At 42.2% G+C, this 23628-nt stretch overlaps 1 protein-coding gene across 2 annotated transcripts; it reads left to right on the top strand.

The window, feature by feature from the left end:
* The first annotated feature begins 2849 nt into the window (after nt 1–2849).
* Nucleotides 2850–18849, top strand: ttll4 (tubulin tyrosine ligase-like family, member 4). 2 transcript variants are annotated; one of them, XM_083997426.1, is made up of 21 exons: nt 2850–3024; nt 4485–5846; nt 6578–7073; nt 8027–8201; nt 8288–8364; nt 8475–8538; nt 11196–11314; nt 11733–11843; nt 12043–12119; nt 12229–12423; nt 13066–13148; nt 13251–13379; nt 13798–13920; nt 14072–14170; nt 15122–15256; nt 15350–15493; nt 15588–15684; nt 16362–16572; nt 16691–16758; nt 16891–16961; nt 17264–18849. In XM_083997426.1, the coding sequence occupies exons 2-21, from the start codon at nt 5181–5183 to the stop codon at nt 17460–17462; spliced, it is 3339 nt and encodes a 1112-aa protein (XP_083853552.1). In that variant the 5' UTR covers nt 2850–3024; nt 4485–5180; the 3' UTR covers nt 17463–18849. The 2 variants fall into 2 exon arrangements, with proteins under 2 accessions (XP_083853552.1, XP_083853553.1); XM_083997427.1 differs by lacking the exon at nt 2850–3024 and having other exon boundaries at nt 5645–5748.
* The last annotated feature ends 4779 nt before the right edge of the window (nt 18850–23628 follow it).

The raw sequence follows: 23628 nt of genomic DNA, 5'->3' as shown, positions 1-23628 counted from the left end.
AGGAGAGGAAAGGAAAGATGGACAGGAATCAAGGTGCAAGAGGGAAGAAGAGGGCGAGGAAGTGAAGAAGAGGCAGAAGAGGACATTGCAGGAAACTGAGGAAATAAGAAAAGAGTGGAAGAGGAGGACAGGAAAAGAAGGGAAGGAGTCAGATAAAAAAAAGGAAAGAAAATGACAGAAAAAGAGAAGAGCAACAAGAAGATGAAGAGAAAGAAAAGACGTGGCATGAGAGAGGAAAGTATAGGAGGGTTGGAGAGGATAGCAGCTCATAGAATCACATAAAGGTAAAAACATGTCTCTGCGTGGTATGTTTTTACCTTTATGTGATTCTATGACCTGCAACCCGAATTGCCCTTTGGGACATGAAATAAACTGAACTGAACTGAATTGAACTGAACTGATAAAAGGATGAATGAAAGAAAGAAAGAAAGGAAACTGAGGAAGTTAGAAAAAAGAAAGAAGAGGAAAAACAGGACAGACAGAATGAGAGGAAGTGAGAGAGGAGAGGCAGGTGGAGGACGGGTTGGTCCTCAGGTCTCCTCCACTGAGCCATCTAGTGATGGAAGGAGAGATGTACAGACTCGGTAAAACACCAGAGAAGCTGAAGTTCAGACTGAAGAATAAAGTGTTGTTGTCGCAACAGATTCGTCAGCGTGAGTGAAGTAAAAGCTGTATTTTTCTCAGGGGCACTCAGGTCGCCAGAGGTTTTGTTTATAGTTCAAGCTGAATAAGTGAAGACAAATAAAGTGCTTTGAAAAAAGCAAGTCAACAACACTGACACATGTCGTCGACTCAGGCCGGACCTGAGCTCTTGTGGTTTTCTATAAAACAGTCACGATGCGTCTTCATTAGTTTCTCCTTTAAAATCAAAGTAGTTGTGGTTCCTTGTTTACAGTATACTGATAAGTTTTCATTTTCCCTGGCAGCTTTTTAAAAAAAAATTGAAATGGGTCTCATAAACAACCACAATACCCTTCAGGATCGGCCAACTAAAAATATGATGCATTTGTAGCAACAGCATTTAATCCACAATGTTTTTGATTTTTTAAGTGGTAGAAACATTATAATACATGTAATAAATTGATATACTAGTGAGAGAACTGTTTTCTTTTCCACATCTTGTGTTGTAGTTTGTAAATGTATCATGCAATTTTATTGTGAGCTTGTAATATGAAAAGTTATGAGTATTTTAAGTTATTAAATAAATGTATAAGAGTAAAGAGTGTCATATTTTCCTTCATGATACAAGGAAAACGTACAGAAAAATATGTATTTAAGAAGAAACACAAAAGAAAACACAAGATATGCACAAGTACAACCTAGATATTTCTAAATGAAATAGAATATGGCTGCACTATGTAGGAATAATTTGGCATAGCAATATACATTCATACAGTGGTTGTGATGTAACAACCGAAGTGACCAAAATGTGACAGTGCTATAATGCTGATCGTGCTGATCTATGACATATGATAAATACTACAAATAGTAGGTACAAATACAATGTACAACTTATGTTAATTATTTAGATAATTTCCACCAATAAAATGTATCAAATAAAGATTAAAAACCAACCAAACAAACACAAATATTTAATATTTAGCACTATTGAGTTGTGGTTAGGTTAAAAAATGAAATAGAAAATGTCACATCCTTTAATAAAGAACACATCCTTTTTTTCAAAGATGATGCCCCCTCAAAAATGTCAAATTTGTTAAAATATAGCATTACTTTTGGGCAAATACCATATACACGGTTGTAAATGGAAAAGTCAATCCCCGTCAAAAATCTGTTTTAAAAATGAACTAAACAAATATCTTAGTACCTTAAATTTACTGGCAGATGGAAATGAAAAAATTAATGGTATGATGGAAATTGCAATACAATGTAATTTGTTTAGTATCCACCTTTTTCCGAACGTCAAAAACGTAGCCTGTTTTGCCGGTTTTGCTCTTCCGGTGGAATTTTATGTTTATGTTTCCATGGTTTCAGTAGTCGCGGTAAATGCATTAATTTTTTTTTTCTTTTTCCAATGAAAATCTGTAAAACGCATGGATCATCACACCAGCTTTTAACAGTGGATATCACACAAATTGACATCCGTGTTAAAAGCCAGCGTTAATAGATCCATGCGTTTACCGCAACTATGACAACGACTGAAAACCATGGAAACGTAACTGTACAATTCCACCAAACCGGCAAAACCGACTTCCGGGTTTGCCCATAGATGACGTTCGGAAACTTGTGGATAGAATAGAATAGAATAGATTTGAATAGAATAGAATAGAATAGAATAAAACTTTATTAATTCACTTTGTCACAGCAGCAACAGATACAAGACAGGCACACAAAAAGGTAACCTATCACTAATAAATAAAATAAGTTGATAAAAAAATAAATAAGGCTTATGAGTTAATAAAGTGCTTCTGTGTGTGTTTGTGCATGTGTGCGTGTGTGCTCACGCTCAAGCACAACAGTCTGATGGCTTTGTGAAGAGTCCCAATTAAGTACAATGCCTTCTTATTTTATTTTATTTTTATTTTTTTTCTCACACATTTAAAATAGAGCTATTTTAAATGTGTGTTCATCATGTGTTCAATTAAATCTACAAGGCTTAGTACTGAATAAGTAAATAGCTCTATTTACTTATTCAGTACTAAGCCTTGTAGATTTAATTTTCTATTTTTATTGTAAGAAAAGTAATGTCTTTGGGGGGAAAAAAAGAATGCAACAGTTTCTTGTTTGAGAATGTATGTACATTTTGAACACAATAAAGTAAGAAGATAAAAAGTTGTGGTGGTGCAGTGCCAGGGTTTGGCCGCTGGGGGGAGCTGTGACTCAGACTCGCCCAGCAGAGGTGGCGGAACATCGGCCCCGATAGACGATCTTCGGCGGCCGTGATGTGTCACTCGGACTTTTCAGTTCGCAGCTACTTCAACGCAAAGAAGGTGGACTAATTAGTAGCGTAGCTGTTCATTAAACCTACGAGACAACATGTTCGGGACATTACGGGACACTAAACTGGTATGAATATACTCTTATAAACTGATATCAAGGCTGTGTTTTTATCGTGGACACTCGACGCTGTCATGATAAAAACGCCGGCGACGCTCGGTGTGGTGTTGTGTTGTGTTTGTCGTTGTTGCTAAGCTAACGCTAGGTGGACGTTACAGCGGTAAACAGAAACAAGTTGGACATGTTAGCCGCGGGTTTCTGCCAACTCATTATAACCGTAAGGACGAGTGTGGTGTTTCCAGGAATACGTTTAAGCCTTTAAGTAGGTGTTTTATAATTTTAAACACTTTGAAGTGACAGACTTGTCAGTTGCTGGTTAGCTGACTAGCTGACATTAAGCTAAAGCAGCATGTGGTGGAAACACACGTGAAACCAGCTGCGGTCTGTGCAGCTGTAACTTACAGACAGGAGCAGGGAAAGAGGACAGAAAGAAGACTAACAACTGGCAACATCTGTGAATACGTCTATGAGTATTAACGTTATATGCTAGATAATTTGCCTGACTGTAAACGGTAAACAACATACAACAAATACTGATTTAACTCGGTAGGGGAGAGACTGTTTTGACACTTCTGTCTGTATCTTTTAAGTCACTGTGTTCAAAATATGATACAAACTAGTTACATGTGTCTACTATTAAATTACGTAGCTGTTATCTCTGCAGCACAAACAGAAAATGCATGGTTCAGTCTAAAACAGTGACATGTTACAGTTCACCACCCCATAGTCTGGGTTGGTTAGTTGTAACACGCCCTGGGGTGAAATATAACAGACAAAATTATGACAAAAACTTGACATGAAGAGCTTTTTATTCAACACTTGAATTACTTTTTCACATTATAGACGTGTGGGTGTCTCAAGTATGTTAGTTACTATCAGCCATAGTCTGATCCTAACCTAAAGCCTAACACATTTGTCATTCTCTTTCATGACATAGGCATACTGAAATTCAAAGAAAGCATAAATGAAATTGAAATTTGGGTTGTAGTAAGTTGTAACATTATTAATTGATGTTACAACTAACCAGACTATTGTTGTTACAACTAACCCAGACCCTTGTAGCCAAGAACTACCTTACAGCTAACAACTAAAACATTAGTACTAACAACTTGCATGAAAGATATCTACATAGACAGACAATAACCATGATTAAAATAAAAAGAAAAATATCAGGTGATTCATAACTTGTTCCTGATTGTAAACTTGGTCAGTTGTAACACTTCCAATTTCCTCAACCATCCCATGTCTCCTCTAGTTGATGAATTAAATGCTTTTATTATGTCTTTTAAGTAGATGACTGATATTTATCTATTTTCCAAACATTCATATTATGAGAATGTGCTATTTTGTGACTTGCTTTCTAAAAAAAAAAAAAGAGAGAGCAGGCTACTTAATGTTGTTTTTTACTACTTACTACTGCTGTGTTAATTAATAATTGTCCCTCATCCTGACTGTGTCTCTCTGTGTAGTTTCAGTGGTGAAATCGGGCAGTTTATTGCCTCCCCTGGGAGTCACTGAGGATGATGAAGAGTACTCGCTGAGCTCGAGGTGTTCCTTCGTGCGAGCCAAGTGTACAGTGTTATGTAGCCCCAGACTCAGATTTCATCTCCAAGGTAGTTGAGAAGCATCAACTAATAACACACACGGCGTCTTCTTGACCCAGCCCTCGCCCCCGCTTCGACTCTTCAGTGTGACTGTTGGGACTAAACCACTTTGCCTCGGATAAATAATAAAAACAAACCCCTATGTGCCTGTCGGAGCCTCAGGTGAAGGCTCACAGGAGCTGACGGCGTCCTGCTGAGCAGCCGCTGCACAGGTGGAAGGACCAAAGTGTTGTACTGCTGCTGTCACTCAGCGGTGGCAGGTATGAGTGCTGTAGGTCAGGATCTGTTAAGAACTCGTAGCTCATCCACAGCGACCGGCGGAAAATTTACAACTTTACTCAGCTGGAGCTGACATTTCAAAAAGTCATTCCTTCTGTCGAGGGGAGGTGGGGGGAGCAGCAGCCAGGAGACCTTCCTTCCTTCCTTCCTTCCTCCATCTCAGGCTCGTCGACTGTTAATTCCTGTCTCACCTATCGAAGTGAACCCAAGCCCCCCCCCCCCCCCCACTGCCCTAAACTCTCAGCCCTTTAGAAATACAACACATCTCTGCCGGGTGGTGCCATGCCCACGAACCAGTCCTCCCCCTGGGGTGGGGGGAGGCTTCGGGCCGATAGTCCCGCCGCCACTACGACTCCTGTCAGCACACACGCCAAGACAGTCGCCGCCACTAAGGTGCCTTTTAGTCAGACGTCCTTAGAGTTATCCAGGCGAAAGGACCAAGCCAAACCTCTCTGCTCTGCCGTCGCCTCCTCTGCCGCCCCGTCGAGGCAGACAACGCTGCTTCCCTCCGGGGCTTCTCTGTGGGAGAATGGGGACGGACGCAAAACCAACAACCAGAGCCAATTCACCGCCGTGCCAGATTGGTCTCCAACCCTGCCACAACAACTTAATGGGATTCAAATCCCCAACCAGGGCCTGGCAGCAGCAGGACTGAGGCAGCAGCAGCAGCAGCAGCAACGGCCTGGCAGCAGCAGCAGCAGCCCCTCGGAGACCAGAGCCCCTTCCTCCTCCTTCCCCAGGAAAGAATGTCAGCAGAGCGGGTTGAATGGCGTCGTGGCGATGGGTCAAGTGCACAACTCCTCCGCGCCTGAAAACGTTTTGGCGATGAAAAGACGTCAGGATGCCACAGGTGACGCACCGCTGGAGTTACAGGCTCTGTTGTCACTTTGTCATGAAGACCTGTTCATCCAAGGACAGTCCGCTGTGCTGCAAACTAACACAGTGGTGGTGAGTACCGACGTTTCATTAGTGTCTGTATTACCTGTTTACTGTCTGATTTTTTTTTTTTCAGTTCCTAAATATTGGTATAAGCACGAGCCTCTGAAATTCATGATTGGTTAGATATATAAATATATAAAAAGCATTGAAAAGTTGGTTGAACTGTGAATATTTTAACTGAAAATTATATAACTGTTACGTATACAGCTGTTGATGTATTAAAACTGTGCTGTATCTGTTTTATTATTGCAATACAAGTCAATTAAAGGTCCAGTGTGTAATAATTAACAAGGTTTATTAGCAAAATTTGAATACTACCCATGAATATATATTAGTATAAGCGTAATTGCTATACAATTAAATGTGTTTGGTTTTCTTAGCCTTATAATTATACTTTTATATGTACATATAGCAAGGGTCTTGCTTTAGAGAGTGTCGCCATCTTGTGCCGCCATGTTTGTACAAGTTTTTTGTCCTCGGAGGCCACCGTCACTGGTAGGGGTGAGTGCAAGTGAGTTAGCGCTGCAAACTAGAATCTGAACACTAGATATCACGTTTTTTTCCCCCTCATTTTACACGCTGGACCTTTAATGCCTGTATTGTGATTTATAAGTGTGAGACAATAAAGATAAATCTCTGATAATATTGTATATTGCAGGGGACAACATTGTTTGCCTTAGGTCAGCTTGTTGAGTCCCACTTGTCTTCACATCTGACCTCTTCCTGTTTTGTCTTCCCAGCTCGAGGCTGCAGACTGTTGCTCTGTGCCGTCAGTGCCTCCTCTGTGCCTTACGCCTGGCGAACATCGGGGGGCAACATTGGGACAGGACGCCCCCGGCGGCGACAGCACAACACCAGAAATAAGAAGCACAGCAAGAGAAGTGTCAACGAAGAGGTGCCAGTCGGCTAAAGCGGCCGCAAAATGCTGCCAGACACAAAACAGTTGCACAATAATAAGTGATTTAAACAATCAGTTGCAAGTCACGGGGGGGCCTCCAGCAGTTCTGGCTGCGACTACAAGCGGCAAAGCCCCAACAATGGCATCACAAGATGTGAGCCACCAGGCCACAGAAAGTCAGTATCCAGCAGGAAGCTCCCTGTCTTCATGTAGAAGAACCGGTCCACCTGAGGTCAGTCTCTGTCCAAGTGGCCCCGTGCCAACTGTGCTCAGTGCCAGTGTCAGTGCCAGTCAACAGCAGCAGCAGCAGCAGCCAGCGCCGCCGGATATCATCCCAGGTAATGGCAATTATGGCTTTACTTCAAATTGATCTGTAGATGAGAGGAAGAGTTAGATTGTCTTGGTCACTGAATTTGTGGCAGCTGCAGAGTTGAGAAACTCAGACATTTAATGAAAATATGGTTGTGCAGTATTCATGAGCAGGTAACAACAGGGATGTCGAGTTACACAATGTTTGTTCAACACAATGTTATGCAAATGAAGGCTGTCGTGTGTCTCTGAGGCTGTCTTTACTACTTTACATGGTTGAAGTGGCCCAATTCTGATTTTTTCCTCTCGAGTGGGCACGTACCGGATCTGTAACACGACAAAAAAACGCATGATATCGGATATTATCAGATCGGATTCAGGCCCCGTTATATGTGGAAATAAACCATTGGTACTCAACCGCGTATATGCATGCGGGTCGCTTTGTGCAAGCAAAGCAGGTGTCAATGCAGATATCAGATATGGGCAACTTCAATAGAACATGTGAACAAACGGACGAAAAAATCGGACATAGGCAACAACAAATCGGAATTGGGCATCGAGGCCTGTAGTGTAATGACAACCTAAGATCTTACCGTGGCTTAGAGAGAACGCCGCTGCTTTGTTGATCATGAATATTTCAGCGTGAGCCACTACAAACACAATCCAGCAACAGTTTCGCTTGGTTTGTTAAGAGAAGCACAGAACTAAAACATGAGGGCAACATGTGAGCTTGGGAGACGGCTGCAAATTATCCTGGATAGGTGTGTAATTCCATCTCTGCAGCACATCTATGGGCTGCTGCCGCTTCTGAGCCTCCCATCAGCCGACATAAAAAATGTATCGTAATGTGTGGTGACAATGGGGAAAAGAAGAGTTTGTGCTTGATGTTTCTTTTGCTTGAAAATCAGAATAAAGTGCAGACAGGAAGCTAGAAATGGTTTTTAAAGCGTACGGATGTGTGACTGCTCCTCCTCTGTTGTAGATGTGAGCTCCCCTCCTGCAGGAACCTCGGTGGGTTCAGTGACCACTCAGATCTCCTCCATCCACCTGACCAAGCAGGGGCAGCCCGCCTCCACGTCGTCTTCATCTTCATCCAACTCTTCACACTCGCCTTTGACGACAGAGGAGCGTCTGGTTGGAGAGACTCAGGCATCAGGGTGAGGAACGAACGGTCGATCGCTTCTGAAGTTTCGCTCATCGGCAATTGTCAAAGTGTTTAACCCTGTTTTTTTATTGTGTCCAGCTCCGAGTGTGTGATGCAGGTGGATGGAGGTGAGGAGGAGCTGCCTGATGAGCTAGAAAATGCCTGTAGTGACGACGGTAAGACGTGAAGACAAACACAAACACTCAGAGTTCTTCAAGCTCCTTTAAACACCTGTTAATCAGCTCTGTTCATTTTCATACTTATTTATTTTTATATCTCTTTTCAGATGATTCAGACTGTTCATCCATCAACGGTGCCTCGTCCACAGCATCCATCAGTCTCCTCTCTGGGTGAGACACCGCACAGCCACACACAGTCCGGTCTTTTATTTCTGTTACAAGAGCATAAACACAGACTGAGGCAAAAATGGATCAGGGAGTATTGGGCTCCATGTGAGAGCATTTATGAATGACATAATAAAGACGGAAGAAGCCTCTGTTCCTCCACTGCTGCCATCTTGGCCAGTGTCTGACCCCGCCCCCTAAGTCCCGGCCTAATACAAAAACACGCAGAGAGACGAAGAGAGGGTGTGTTGAGCTGATGGCAGGCTGATCCCGGCAATCTTGACGTGTTCAGATCACCCACTGGGATATCGCCGTCACCTTGCACCAATCAGCTGAGCCAAAGCACGATGGATGTGGCGCTGCACAGCTGTAGCTTGTGTGTATTGTCCCTTTTCCACCACACAGCTGTACACTCGGCTCAGCTTGGCTCAAATCCTTTTCCATCATAGTTCCTCTACGGCCGCGTTGTCTCGCTCTCTTTTTTCGACCCTCTCGTCAGCTCCAAACTCATTCGTTTGCACCACAATTGGCCTGGTTTTCCACACAGCAGTCATTTAGCTCGGGTGACAGAATAACAACAGTCTCAGTACAGATCGGTGGACGCTGCTGCCGGTTTGTGTTTTTAAAATTAGCAGGTTTGATTTATTTATTTTAGTGTTGTCTTTTTGTGCTCCCCCCCTCCCCTTTCACCTCCTACCAGGCCATTGCCTAAATAAGAATCTTTTCTTAGCACTTTTGCCTGGTTAAATAAAGGTTAATGAATGAATGAATTCTATGTGTTATATAACATCGACAAAAAAAACACCATCGTCGATCGTCCCTCTCAATCGCCGATAAACAATCGGATTGCTGATCGACACAAGTCTATGGCAACCTGTCAGTCAGAGCTGCAGCTTAAGGCCATAATCAAATCTACATATACTGTAAAAATGTGTCATGAAGAAGGAATTAGAAACCAAATTGCTATAAAGACGTTTATTATTTGTGCTGTAAGGTTTGATATTTAAACATGGGAGTCGATGGGAACTGACTCACTGTTGGAGTCGACCTGGAACAAGTGCAGTTTCTCTCATCATCTCAACGTTGGCGGCGTCTTTCAGCTGCTATTTATGCACAATCATTCCTTCTTGTCTTCTTCGTGTCCTTCGTCAAGCAGATACAAATCCAACAGTCATCCTTCTTTCCAGCTCACCTGTCGTTCCCCTTTTGGTTTTATTCAACAAAAAAAACAGACGGATGTAACGTCCTCTAACACCGGTAAGAGTTCATCCCAGTTATGAGCCCGTAAATACAGTTTTAGTCTCTTTTTCTCTTGTCGCTTGGACAACTTGACCCAACAGCTGAAAAGGCCACCGTCCTCTCCTTGAACTGCGTGACACCACCGTCCGGTTTCCTGATCGGTAAGAGTAAAAAATATACATCCATCAAATCCTGCGGACTCTCTCTCTCTCTCTCTTTCTGCCTTTCATTATCTCCCCCTGCTTTGTTGAAAAGGGGCTGAAAGCAGCAGAGCGTGGTGGAAAGGTCCGCTGCATTGTGTGTCACATTGTTCTCCACTGTGATGGCCTCAACAGTAGAACTCCCCACCAAAGACTCGGAGCTGGTTCTCCTCTGAAACAGCCTGGATAAGGGACCGGGCCATTGTCGCGTTTTATGGTTTTTTGTTTTGTTTATGTGTTCATTTACATACATACCTCCGCCCCCCCCCCTGAAACCTGGAGCTGGCGTATGTATAGTATAGTGGTGGTATAGCCGTAATGTCACTGTGTAGCCGTCGGTGGTGGGAGGATTTCATTCGAGGGAAAACATCTGGAAGAGGAGTATATCGTCCTCCGTTCGTCCATCCTCTCGGCGTCTCTCCATCCGTTCTATATGACTGTCATGTGAGTGTTTTCATTTGGATTTTTTGATTTGAGCTTTGCCATTTTTACTTTTTTCTCCTTTTTTTTGCCTCTGCCGGATCACCAATGTTTGATCTTTGTCTTTCCTGACACGTTGATGCTTTGATCATTATTTATCTGGACTCTCGGTGTTTCTTACTCGCTCCCCGTGCGATGTCTCCAACCATAGATTCACACGGGGCATCGCGTTACCACAACACAGCGACTTGTGTTACAAACCCCGGCGACCGGATGTCAGCTCCCGTTATTTAGAAGTCAGGCAACGTAACTCAAGACGCATTACTTTTTAATCTTGTTGTGAGACTTCAATTTGCTTGTTTAATCGTAACAACCTGAGCTGAGCTGAGCTGCGGCGCTGAGGAGGAGAGGAACCGGGAAGTCCTCGCCACAAAACCTCAAGGATCAGCGTGGCCTGAATTTACAACAATGTTCGCAACGTATAGAAAGAAAATCCATGTGGTTGCAGCAGCTGTCCATACAGTGGATCCTTTTGTGTATTGTGTTGGCAGTTCCATCAGCTTCTTGATGCTCCCTCTCTCTCAGCTGACGTGGAGGCCGATCAGAAGCACGTTTTTATTTTGTGACATGAACAGAATTTCACATTGATAATATCAGTTTTTGGATTAAAAGAAAATCTAGATCACCGCTCCACATCCGATCACCTGTGACGAACCATCGTCTGCCTTTTGAAACGAAATATGAGGATCTACATGTATGTGGATGTCTGTTACTCACCCGTCTGTTTCTGTTTCTGTCCGTCAGTGTGGAGGAGCCCATGTCTTTGGAGGCAGAAGATGATCGTGAAGAGCAGCCGGCGCTGGTTCCCAGTCTGTTCCCCTTCATCTCTCCGACGCTCTACTTCAGCACGGCCAACGAGAAAGGTCTGAACGCACGTCTGTCACATCAAACACTGTAGTCTCATATTAGAGGATCAGGAGCTGTCACCTCCAGGTCTTTATGAAACTGTAAAACTAAGCGAAACGGTGTCGACACAAAGATGCTGCTGAGTTATTTGTGATTGTTTGTTAGTGCACATTTATAGGTCAATGCTGATTTTTCTTTGTTCTTCATAGTTTGTGTGATTATCATGTTTTGTCCTATGTCAGATTCAAAATGTGATGATTTTCAAATATGAGCTGAACAGATTGACCCGAGTTTTACCGTTTTATCTTTCCATGGAAGTTATAAACGGCATTGAACTGACTGAGTATTTGCATTGAGGCTCCATGCTATGATTACGATCTGTATAAGAATATAACAATAAAATACACACACTGTTTTGTGTTGTGTGCTGCACAGTGGAGCTGCTGCCTGTGGAACAAAGACGACTGTTAAAATGGAAGATGAGCCCCGTCACCCCGAACGTGGTCAAACACACCGTCGGCAGGTCGCACTTCAAAGCCACCAAGAGTAAGTCATTATACTGAGAGTGTGTGTGTCTTTCCCTGCACCACATGCATCACGACTTTGTTGAGATTCATAATACATGCTTAAATAAACCTCTTATCTGTACAACTACATCTACAACTAGAACTAGTTTTGTATTTAAACATCTAATCTAACATGCTCATGCAGAATATGAAATAAGTTTGTCTCTGTCTTTGTGTAGAGAGTCACGACTGGCTGGGCTGCTGGGGACACCACATGAAGTCTCCAGGCTTCAAGTCCCTCGATGAGCACCAGAAGGTGAGAAACTGCAGATACACAATCAGCTGAAAATATGAAAAAAAAAAAAAAAAAAAAATCATATTTTACATCCTCTGATTTGACATTTAACATGTTTTGTGTTTCCCAGTTGAACCACTTCCCTGGGACATTCCAGATCGGCAGGAAGGACCGGCTGTGGAGGAACCTGTCCAAGATGCAGGCTCGCTACGGGAAACAGGAGTTCAGCTTCTTCCCCCGAACCTTCGTCCTCCCTCAGGACATCAAGCAGCTCCGCAAAGCCTGGGAAGACGGCGGCTCCAGACAGAAGTGGATCATCAAACCCGTGAGTTCTGTTTGGAAATGTTGATTTTTACTGTTAAAGGGGATAGTTCAACATTTTGGCAAATTAGGTTCATACCTTTTATTGTCGGTGCAAGCTATCTTTAGAACAGCGGAGCAGAGCCGTGAGCTGCTCAGAGCTACGCTACAGAGGCTGATGGGATTTCTTGGTTTCCCTCATCAAACTAATCAAATACACAATCCAACAACTCCAAAACGCTCTGGTGGACAAGTTGTGACCTGCACATTCACCACGCTATGAGACAATAACGGAACGTGACGAGACGTAGTTGTTTTCGAGGTAAATTCATGCAAAACTGCTGATGTGTGTTCCCGTTTACCTCGAAAACAACTCCTTCTCGTAACGTGTCGTTATTATCTCATAGACTATAGGGATTATGGCAATGGGTGAATTTGCCAGTGTTGAAATATCCCTTTAACAAACACGAGATGGAAAATCAGTTCAGAAGGTGAGCTGTTGATTTTTGTAAGTTAGTTACTGATGATTATAGGTTCAAGCTACCTTATAAGGTGATTAAGCAAGTATTTTGGTGATTATTGTTCCAGATGAGTCATTCAGGTCAGGATACTGAATAAGATATTGAGGTTTAAGTAAATTTATGTTGTTTTTTTCCGTCTCTAACAGCCTGCGTCAGCAAGAGGAATCGGTATCCAGGTCATCCACAAATGGAGCCAGATGCCCCGTAAAAGACCGCTGCTGGTCCAGAAGTAGGTTAATCCTGACGGAGACCTTGTTCCAGCACCTGACACCTGACCGTTACCCATCAGCCACCGGGGTTAACCGTTACTCTGCTGGTTGTGTTTTTGCAGGTACCTTCACAAGCCCTACCTCATTAGCGGCAACAAGTTTGACCTGAGGATCTACGTCTACGTGACGTCCTACGACCCGCTCAGAATTTACATTTTCACTGACGGACTGGTTCGATTCGCCAGCTGCAAGTTAGTTTTAACGTGTTTTAATGTGTGATGAGAGTGAGAGAGAGTGTATGTGCTGTTAGTCCCTATTGTGCACTTTATGATTTGGCGCTCCTGTTTCCCTGCTTTTATTAGTGCATTCTGTCAATTTTTTAAATATTATGGTTATTATGTCCTATTTCAATTAATCTTAATATTGTATCTGTTTAGCACTTTACCTGCCCAGGGACTACAGGCGGAAATTAGCAATTGTTGCTATAACCTGGCTCAAAGCATCTCTTCTTGTTTTACAAGATTAATGTTTTTTGTGCATTGTCCCTGTTTTAAATAAATAAATTCATTCATTCATTCAACGCTGCTGCGACAACCATGGCAACCAGTGAATAGTAGAACCAGACTAAGAAGGATTGTAAAACGTGTATGAAATGTTTTTTCTCCTCAGATATTCGTCTTCCATGAAGACTCTGGGTAACAAGTTCATGCACCTGACCAACTACAGCGTCAACAAGAAAAACTCTGAGTACCAGACCAACAGCGACGACAAAGCCTGCCAGGGACACAAATGGTGAGAGAATAAGAAAAGAAGAATATGGTTTAATTATTATTAGACTTAATTTATTTGTCTCTTTCCAAATAGTTTGACCAAACCAACAACTACAGTTCTGCTCAACACACTCTCTAATAACTTGTGTATGTGTGTATGTGTGTGTTTCCAGGGCTCTGAAGGCTTTGTGGCAGTACCTCGGTGCCAAGGGAGTGAACACCACTCTATTATGGGAGAAGATCAAAGACATTGTGATCAAAACCATCATTGGGTATGTTTAAGTCCGACACAGTTCTATCTCACTCACTGGTGTCTAAGTATAAAACACTTTAGTCAACAAATATCTTGATATTAATTCTTAATGCGACTCATTTTGTTGGTTCGACACCAGCAGAGCCTCCGGTACCTGAGTAGATTCTCATATTGCAGAAGAAAATGAAACTTGTGCAGAAAGAGTTGGGAACATTAGGTCGGTTCTGCATCTAGCATGAATTTGGAAATTATGAATGTACAGTGATGCATGATCAGGGTTCCTACATGTCCTGGAAAACCTGGAAAATGGTTGACCAATTATCCAGTCATGGAAAACACATGGAAATTGAGAAAAAGGCTCAAATGATTTTTCTGGACAACTCAAGCTTTTCCAGGACATTTATCACATGGTGACATCAGCTACCAGAGGTCTGTTTGTCTTTTTCTGACCCCACCAAGGATTTCTTTTCCAAAGAAGTGTCTATTGAGAAAACTAGAGGCTTTGACTTGATGAGTGTTTCCAGTATGGGACCTGTTGTCTCCTCTGCTGAGTGACAGATAGTGACACAGAGAGCTGTTTTGGGTGTGGTTTGAAAACAAAAACAACATGTTTTCGCATTGTTCTATGAAAAGTTTGTTTTAATTTCTAAGCACGTAAGAAAAATAATTTATAGATGAGTTAGAGCCATAGGTTGCACATCTTTAAATCAAACTTCTGGGAATGAGAGAAAAGAATAAATATAGAAACAAACTGGTTAAATGTACAGAAATAAGGTTACGGTACAACTGTCAAACTACAACTTCTCCAAAGCTTGAATGGGACAGGGGGGATGTATAATGGCCTAATAACATGTCTGTCAGACTGTAGCAGCTAAAAATGTCCTCGAAAATGATTTCAAGAAAGAGTGTGAACCCTGATGATCCACAGTGATGAACGGAGCAGTGTGTGTCTCTGTGTGTCGTCCATCAGGTCAGAACCGTACGTGAACAGTCTGCTGAAGATGCACGTCAAGACGCCGTACAGCTGCCACGAGCTCTTCGGCTTCGACATCATGCTGGACGAGAACCTCAAACCCTGGATCCTGGAGGTGAACATATCACCAAGGTAACACACCAACGCAAACACACAGCCACACACACACGCACACTTGCAGGTTTTCTTAAACTACATCCTGTAACTGTTGTGTTTCTGGTTCAGCCTCCACTCCAACACGGCGCTGGACGTTGCCATCAAAGGTCAGATGATCAGAGACCTCCTGAACTTGGCCGGCTTCCGTATTCCTCAGAGAGAAGAGGTGGTGGCGGCTCCGTGCAGCAGCAGCAGCTCCAGCTCCAGCAGCAGGTGGGGAAGAGGAACTAACTACACCTCTGTGTCCTGTCATTGAAATAAGATGTAATCAACCCTTTGACTGTGTGTGTGTGTGTTTTGTTTCTAGCCTGTGTGGAGGGCACAGAGAGAGGAGCAAACCAGATCTGTCGGCCGATGAGAAAGTTAAACGGGCATTTTACCTCACGCAGCGCTTCGCAGACCAGGTACATATGTACTTTATATATACAGAATCAAAGAAAATGAATTTATATTGAAACGATGCTGAATCGCAGATAAATAATGTTTAACTCTCTTGTTTGATCAAATTGAACCAATCTGTTCCCTTCCTCCATCCTTCCTTCTTTCTTTCCTTCTTTCCTTCCCTTTGTCCTTACTTCTTCCTTCCTCTTTTGATCCAATTCTGTTCCCTCTCCCTCCATCCCTTTCTTCTTTCCTCCCTTCTTTCCCTTCTTCTTCCTCCCTTGAACAAATCTGTTCCCTCCCTCCATCTTTCTTTCCTTCCGTTTTCCCTCCCTCCCTCCCTTCCTTCCTTTTTGACCCAATTAACCCAATCTGTTCCCTCCTTCCTTCTATCTTTCCTTCCTTTTCCCCTTCCTTCTTTCCTCCCATCTTTCCCTTTGTCCTTCCTTCCTTCCTTCCTTCCTTCCTTCCCTCCCTTCGTCCTTCCTTCCTTCCTTGACCCTGGAGGACGACAGGAGGGTTAAAACAAAGTGCATTTGTTTTAACTGGCAACAGAAGCAGCTTTGAAGTCAAAGTTTTTTTTATCAAAAAGGCCACAACAAATGTTTTTCATGTGCTATCACTGTTATGTGCTAATATTGGGTTCATTATTCACAAGAAAACCTAAGTAACTCTGTCTGTTTCCTCTCGCCCCCCTCAGGACTTCCTCTCCTCAGTGTTGGACGTCTTGACTCCAGAGGACGTCCGCGTGCTGGCAGAGACTGAGGACGAGCTGACCCGCCACGGACAGTTTGAGCGGATTTTCCCATCGCCGTCATCGTCTCGCTACCTTCGCTTCTTCGAGTGTCAGAGATACCTCAACATCCTGCTGGATCAGTGGGAACAGAAACACTGGAACAACAGGACAAAGGGTATATATGTCTCTTTTAAGTCCAGCATCCTCCTCTCACTTTAGTTTAAAAGAGGGAGTAGTGAACAGCATGGGAGGAAACACTGACTCTGATTTTATAAATGGTGTTTTCTGTGCAGGTATCAGTCTGCTGACGACTCTGTGTCAGAAAGGAGTCCATCTGGGAACCAGCGACCCTGCTCATATAGTAAGGAGCTGATTAAACATTTAAATGGTCTGAATGAAAGGTGAATGTGATGCTTTTATAATCAGAAAATCAATGGTTTGATATAAAACTTATACACAATTTTTTTCCGTGGTGGTGTTTTTATCTGTTTAGTGGTCCAAGTGCAGCTACGTCTCCAGGTTTGAAAGCCACAAACCAGACCTTGTGAGCCCATCTAGATCCAGGTATACATGCACACACACAAACACACACATTCATGCATGCATAACATTAACATGTCAGGAGTCAGGAAGGACAGATACTACTTTTTATATCCCTAACAGATAATGAGAACAAAATATTAAACTGATTTTGGCCAATACAAGTAGAAAACTTATATTATTCTATTATCTAATATTAAGTTATTTCTAATCTGTATGAATAAATCCATAAATGTGAAAAATCTGTTTCTAAATGAGACAGACTAGTGTTGGATTTTAGAGGAGGTTAGAACAAGTCAGTAAATGTCTCCTGTCTGTGTCTCAAGGGTGGTGGTCAGCCATATTCACCGCCCCTCCCATCACGGTGACAACGAGGACAGCTTGGACAGGGAAGTTGCTTCGGTCTCCAGTTTGCCCGTTTCCCCGAGTCCTGGATCCAGCGTCGCCAGTAGTGCCTGTGGAAGCCCCCAGCCCAGCCCCAGCCCCAGCCAGAGCCTACTGCCACAACAGTTCGCCTCGCTCTGACCATCTGGTTTGCACACATGACGCTCAGCACCCAGGACAGACACCAAGCTCAGGGTCTCATGTAGCCCTGCCCTCTTCCTTAGCACCCCTCTGAGAACCTACGCTAAGCTCAAAGCCAAGTCTTAAGGCAGGAATTTGGTCTTATACAGATTTATACTTATGAGACTGAAGCAGTTCAGTCACAACAGTAAGAAAGGAAGAGTGCTTTAAACGTTGGGCTGACTTAGTGCTAAAATCTAAGCTTTTCCTTTCTAGTCTTAAGATTATTTAAGATCATTCAAAGTATCAGACCTCTTTTTTTAAGTTTAACCCATTTAGTGTAAATCTTGGTACATGCCAACCACTTTCCAGCTCTTTGAGCTGCCGGTGGTTTCAGGTCATTTCTGTGCAGTATGTAAATCATCCTGCAGAGACTTGAGCTACGCTGTAGTTCCGTGTTTAACTGTAAAGCAGCCCGCTTTACATCTGCGTTATATGTTAATGCAATGCAAAAGTTTCCAATCTAACATTAGCATAACGCTAATAAAGCAATGATGCATGTTTGACAACAGTAAAGCAGACGTTATAGTCGTGACATCAGACACAGTATAAACTTTGTATCGTTAACATTATTAGCATGTGAACATGCTTGTTGAGGTCCAGTTTTAAACCTTTATTAAAACAGCATGGAAGCACTTTGAACCGTACCCAGTCGTACAGCAGAAATATTAAAACTGGCTCAGCGTGTCAACTGGCACGGAGCTGCGTCGGCCAATCAAGTACGAGCCAGTTGCATCGCTGATGTACGTACATTATCAGATTTTTATGATGGTTCCAGAGTTAGCTCATAGTATTATAACCCACTGTGCAGTGACTTCAGAGAAGTCTCTGTAGTGAATCTAGATGGTACTTTTCACCTGCTCCATAAGCTGCACGCTACAAGCTGCTACGTACTTGTGCCAATTTTAGTCCAACAAGAGCAAAATCTTCAGATCCCATCAGCCCGTGCGTGTCGATCCTCACTGACCTTTGGTACTAAACCTAAACTGTGAATAAGACATGCTGGGCTTCCTCACAGCTTATACCACAAAGCCATGTTGGCAGAGGTGGTAGATCTGCACACACGAGCACAAAAACTTGCAAAGCCAACATAAACCTTACAGGACGATACAGTGGCCCAAAGCTGAGGTGATGAATGACACAATACTGTGATTTCTCTGATCTCTTAAAATCTTAAAACCGCTGCTGGTTTGGTGTCGAGCAACTGATCGCACAAAAAGTGTCACAGTCTTAGCCTTATGGACCTGTGTGTGTGTTTGTTGTGTGTATGTGTGTGTTTGTGTGAAAATATAGAAGAAAAACATGCTCAGTTTAAAAAAAAAAAAAAAGATAAAGGGAGTAATGGGGAGCTGATGAAAAGGAGCTCTGACCAGATGTTCTGTGATGTTGAGGTTCCTGCAGCTCATTACAAACGGGACTCGTCAGGACTTACTTTTATTTTCACTGGTTGACGGTGGTGTGTTTCACAAAACGTTATCTTGATTCATGATGTTGTTTCACAGCATGTTAGAAATACTTGAAGGTGACACTTATATTCTGCTCTGACATGCATGTTAGTGGGGGAAAAAAGATCATATTAACATCACAATGTGACAGTTAGCAGCAGAATTGATCCTGGTTTGATGTTTGGTGTTAGAATTGGTAGGTTTTGCTATTGCTACCAAACTAGCATTAGCATGAATAGCTGTTGACAAATTCTAGAGGGTGGGGTACAAGTTTGGCTTCAAATGTCATGCCTTTACAGGCCAACAGCTGTTTGCAGCTGGTTTGACTTGTATTTCACACTTCTTTGCAAACTGAAGCTAGCATGCTAACCAGCTAGCTTTTGAACTGCCCAACTGTCTCGTCCTTTTCTGAGAAAGTGCAGCTTCCAGGCCTGACCTGAACAAGTAGCACTTCTCTGAAAGCACATTATGACTTGTTGACTTGCTCTTTCCAAGACTGGTAACTAAGCAAACAGCTGTTTACGCTAATATTAGCTGTGTAGCAATAGCAAAACTTCCAGGAGTTCTTACTGCATCCTCAGGAAAAAAGGAAATACAATACATCCACTGTGAGGACACTCTCCCTTGTGTGAACATATGACATCCTCCAGAGTCACAACAATGCCTGCAACCATGGAGATGATTTGAAGTGTCATTATATTGAGTCATTCCTGCTGTCAGAAGTTAAAGGCGTGTGGAAGCTAACCTGTTTACAGTTAAAAGTTTTAATATGCAATTTACTAACAGACTGCTGTGCAGTGTCAGTATGTAGCGCACATTTATAACTTCAAGGAACTTTTATTAACACCTCATTATTGTATATGGGATAGAAGGGGAAAAAAGAATATAAATGTATTAAAATGCTTATTTAAAAATAATCATTGCATTTATGTGATACAGGTAGTGATGTGGAAGCTAAAGGTGGCGTCTGAAGGTAACCTGATATGTGTGGAGCTACACAAGGCAACACCAGGGGCCCATTCACACAGAGAAGCATCAATCTGAGTTTCAAACAGAGCTGCAACTACTGATCATTCCTGAACAGTTCATTTATTACCATTATATTATAAATTAGTCTCATCACATTATTCATCACTTGTGAACACAACCCTGCATTTCTCTGTCTGAACTGGGCCTCACACAGTATTAGCCTTGCACCGCTAGTCCACCATTAGGAAGCCAACACCAACAGGCCATTACGGGTAGTTTTGTATATTCTTGTTTTATTCATGATTTGAGGAAATAAATATACACCCACAACTAAATCAAAACTTGTCTTATTCTGTAGTCAGTCATCAACATTAAACTTGCAAACTAACCATTTTTCTACAGCAAAGTAGTGATTTGACTACTTCCCTTGGATGAACAACAGTATCAGCTATTCTAAACAAAACCGAAACCTTTCTTTGGAAGTCAAACCATCTCCAAGTTCGCCATTATTGTCGAAATTAACCTTTTAAGTTATTAGAATAACATGGTGAAGGAAGCTTTACTTTCCAAACCTTTTATCAAAATCCCGTTTGACACCTTTTAATATGAAAAAAAAAGTCATGACTCTCATTATCTGAGTCTCTGGTCTGTGGTGTTCCCCATGGTTCTGTCCTGGGTACCCTTCTGTTTGGGTTGTACTTGCTTGCTCTTTAGTAGATATGTTATCGCCCATCGATATTATGCAGACGATGTTCAATTATACATTTCATAGAAGCCCTACATTGTTTCACATCTGTCTTGTTACCTCAGGTCTTTAAAAGACTGGATGGTTGGTGACTGTCTAAGGCTGAGTACTTTTTACCTTTAGTCCAAAAGGGACCTCTTCTGACCTTAATCCAAGTGTTTCTTTACGTTCATAAATATTGCTGAACACAGGAACATTGACCAATGGCTGACACAGCTGTGCAGGTGTGGGGCTCAATTTCTGTAACTCTTTTTCACTTGTTTTTATAAATCGTCCCTGCAAGCTTCTCATTAAGTTCTCAAAAAGTCTTGTTAAACTCCTCTCCAGATTTCTTACCACAAACTCAGTATCCAGTTTTAGATTCCCGTTGAGAGTCTTGCCCCTGCCCTCATTTAAAGAGGCTGGAGCCATGTGAAGCAAGTCAAAGTTCCTCTGATCAGGGATTATTCGTTGTCCCTCGGTCCAGACTAAACTTTGGAGATCTCTTCCTTTGGACACAGAAACCTTTCAAAAAGCATTTTAAAGACCCATTATTTATATTTTTATATCCTCTCACTTTGTGGCATCTGCTCATAGAGGTGCTATATAAATAAAATGTAACTACTGATTGACCATGTTAATTTTCAGCTCTTATCAGTCGTACTTGAGTCTTAATGTTGTAAAAGAAGTGACACTACAACCACCACCGTCATGTTTGTTGGCTGCTTTACAGAGTTTTTTTTTTCCATTATAACATGAGATAATACACTGCATTTGAAGATGTTGTTAATATTATTGAAATGTTCTAAGTAATCGGGAGATATTTTTACTAACATGACTATTATAAGATTTCTATGAGAAAGGGCTGTATAAGTTGCTCAGGATGACTATTTCAAAAAATAAAAGTTATTTGAGGTGCATGTCTCATGTCATGATGGATCGTTGTGTTTTGTCAACAAGATGTTCCTTTACTGCAGACGTTTCACCCAAACGTTTCTATTGATCAGTTATTCATTTCCAGCTAGCCTCTGAAAAGTACAAACGTTGCCATAAAATAACTTTCTCCACGATTGACTGCAATCAAAAAGAGGTTTTAGCTTCTTCAGCTGCTCCTCTGTCATGAAAGTTTTGGAGTGAAGTTGTTACCAAAAATTCTGTGTTTTGACATGAAATATAAAACCTGTCCTGGACTTGAAGTGGAAAAAAAAGCAAGAATTAAATTTTTTTTACTATATGTAAAATAATTTGCCACATGATTGGACCTTGTGTTTGCTTTTATCTGCATTAAAACAAAATATTGTTAAAATCTGGAACTTTATTTACTAGGAAAACTGTGGTGCTTGTCTGTTAACAGCATCAGGCTAATGGCAGTCGTCTAATACAGTCACACATTATTGCTTCATTTAAAACATTTTCACATGTTGCGACACAGTGACATTAAAGTGGTGTAAAAGTTCAAATTTCAGCAGTTCGCCAGGCATGAAGCTACAACTACGGTGGCCCAGAGAGATCAACACACTGCAGCTTAAGAAAACATATTAAAGCAGAAGTAAGCGGAATTTTTGTGTTAATATAATTATTATTATTATAAGTCTTAAATAGTTATATCTTCCGACGGCAATCACTTACATAGAGTGTTTAGTCTGAAACGCGGGTCTGTCAGTCACTCTGCTCTGCTCTGAGCCGAGGAGAAAACTTTCCTTGTATCCTACAAGCTTTATCTAATGAGGAGAGAGAACGGCATAAAGGGGCGGTCCTCTCTGTGTGTGCAGCCAAGGGATGCGCGTGAATGTGGTGACGTAGGGACGAGGACCAATAGATCCATGACGAGGGCGGGGGCTGCTAACTCCATCGGCTGACAAGAAGTTATGGTGCGTTCAAGGCAACCCGTAACTCGTGTTTTTCCGACCTGTGAAGTCGTACTAGTTCGATCTGGTACGAGTTCACGGGTCGGAAAAACACGAGTGGCCGTTATAGTGACTTTCACAGGCAACAGGTCAGAAAAACACGAGTTACGGGTTGCCTGGAACGCTACAAAGTCGTAAGTCGTGACTTGAAGCCGTAACTTACGGTTTCAAAAGCCTGCCTGGAACGCAGCATTAGCCAAAATGACCGGATCGCTTACTTCTGCTTTAAGCAAATAAACAAAAGTGCTGCACATTCAGAAAATATCTTGAAGGCGTAACTCCAGCCGCCCGGTTTCAAAGCCAACCTGTGACCTTTTACATCGTATCACTCTCTCTCCCTGTAAGGGAATTGAGGCCAAAAAGAAAAGTGTGTTGAATCTGCTCAGACAAACTTGTTATCCGATGCCTTCAAAGGTCACCACGCTGAACAAGTGTCTGCAGCTTCCTCACTTGTTACCCTCCCCTGGTAACATGCGTGCTCTCATGCATTGAAGAAGAATTTGCAGCACGTTTGTGTCTTTGCATGTGTTTGGGGCCAATTTATGCAACAACCCACATTGTTCATACACTCACTGTACACTAACACACTCTGCTGTGGACAGACTTGTTGGAAGCTCTGCAGGAGTTTAGACACAGAATCCAGACTGTGCTGCTGCTGTGAATGTGTGTCAGGACTCTAAACTATTAATATCTGAGCTCCCGTCTCTCAGCAGCAGCAGCAGGAACAGGCTTGTTTGGATAACTGCATTTATTATTAGTGCGCTCTCTCCGTCTTCTGGCTTGAGTTGAGGTCAAACATCTGGAAACAGTGAAGAGTTTTGGCCAGAGGTTCTCAGCATCAACAAGAAAGAGGCGACTTAACTGAGATTTGCTCTGTGTAATATTCAAAGCATTTTCATTGTTAATTTGTATTTTTGCACAACTTCGTCTTGACAGAGAATGTCCTGTTGGAGTTAGGTAGTAACACAACTAAACTTAAATATGATGTTTGTTTGTTTGTTTTAAAGGTTTATAAAAGTACATTTTAACCATGTTTTTTTCAAAATGTTATCTGATTGGTATTTTAGTGAATTGCTGCATAT

Source organism: Trachurus trachurus (assembly GCF_905171665.1).
Source record: "Trachurus trachurus genome assembly, chromosome: 21".
NCBI lineage: Eukaryota > Metazoa > Chordata > Actinopteri > Carangiformes > Carangidae > Trachurus > Trachurus trachurus.
The sequence above is the reverse complement of the archived record's forward strand: the minus strand, read 5'-3'. Positions and strand labels throughout refer to the sequence as shown.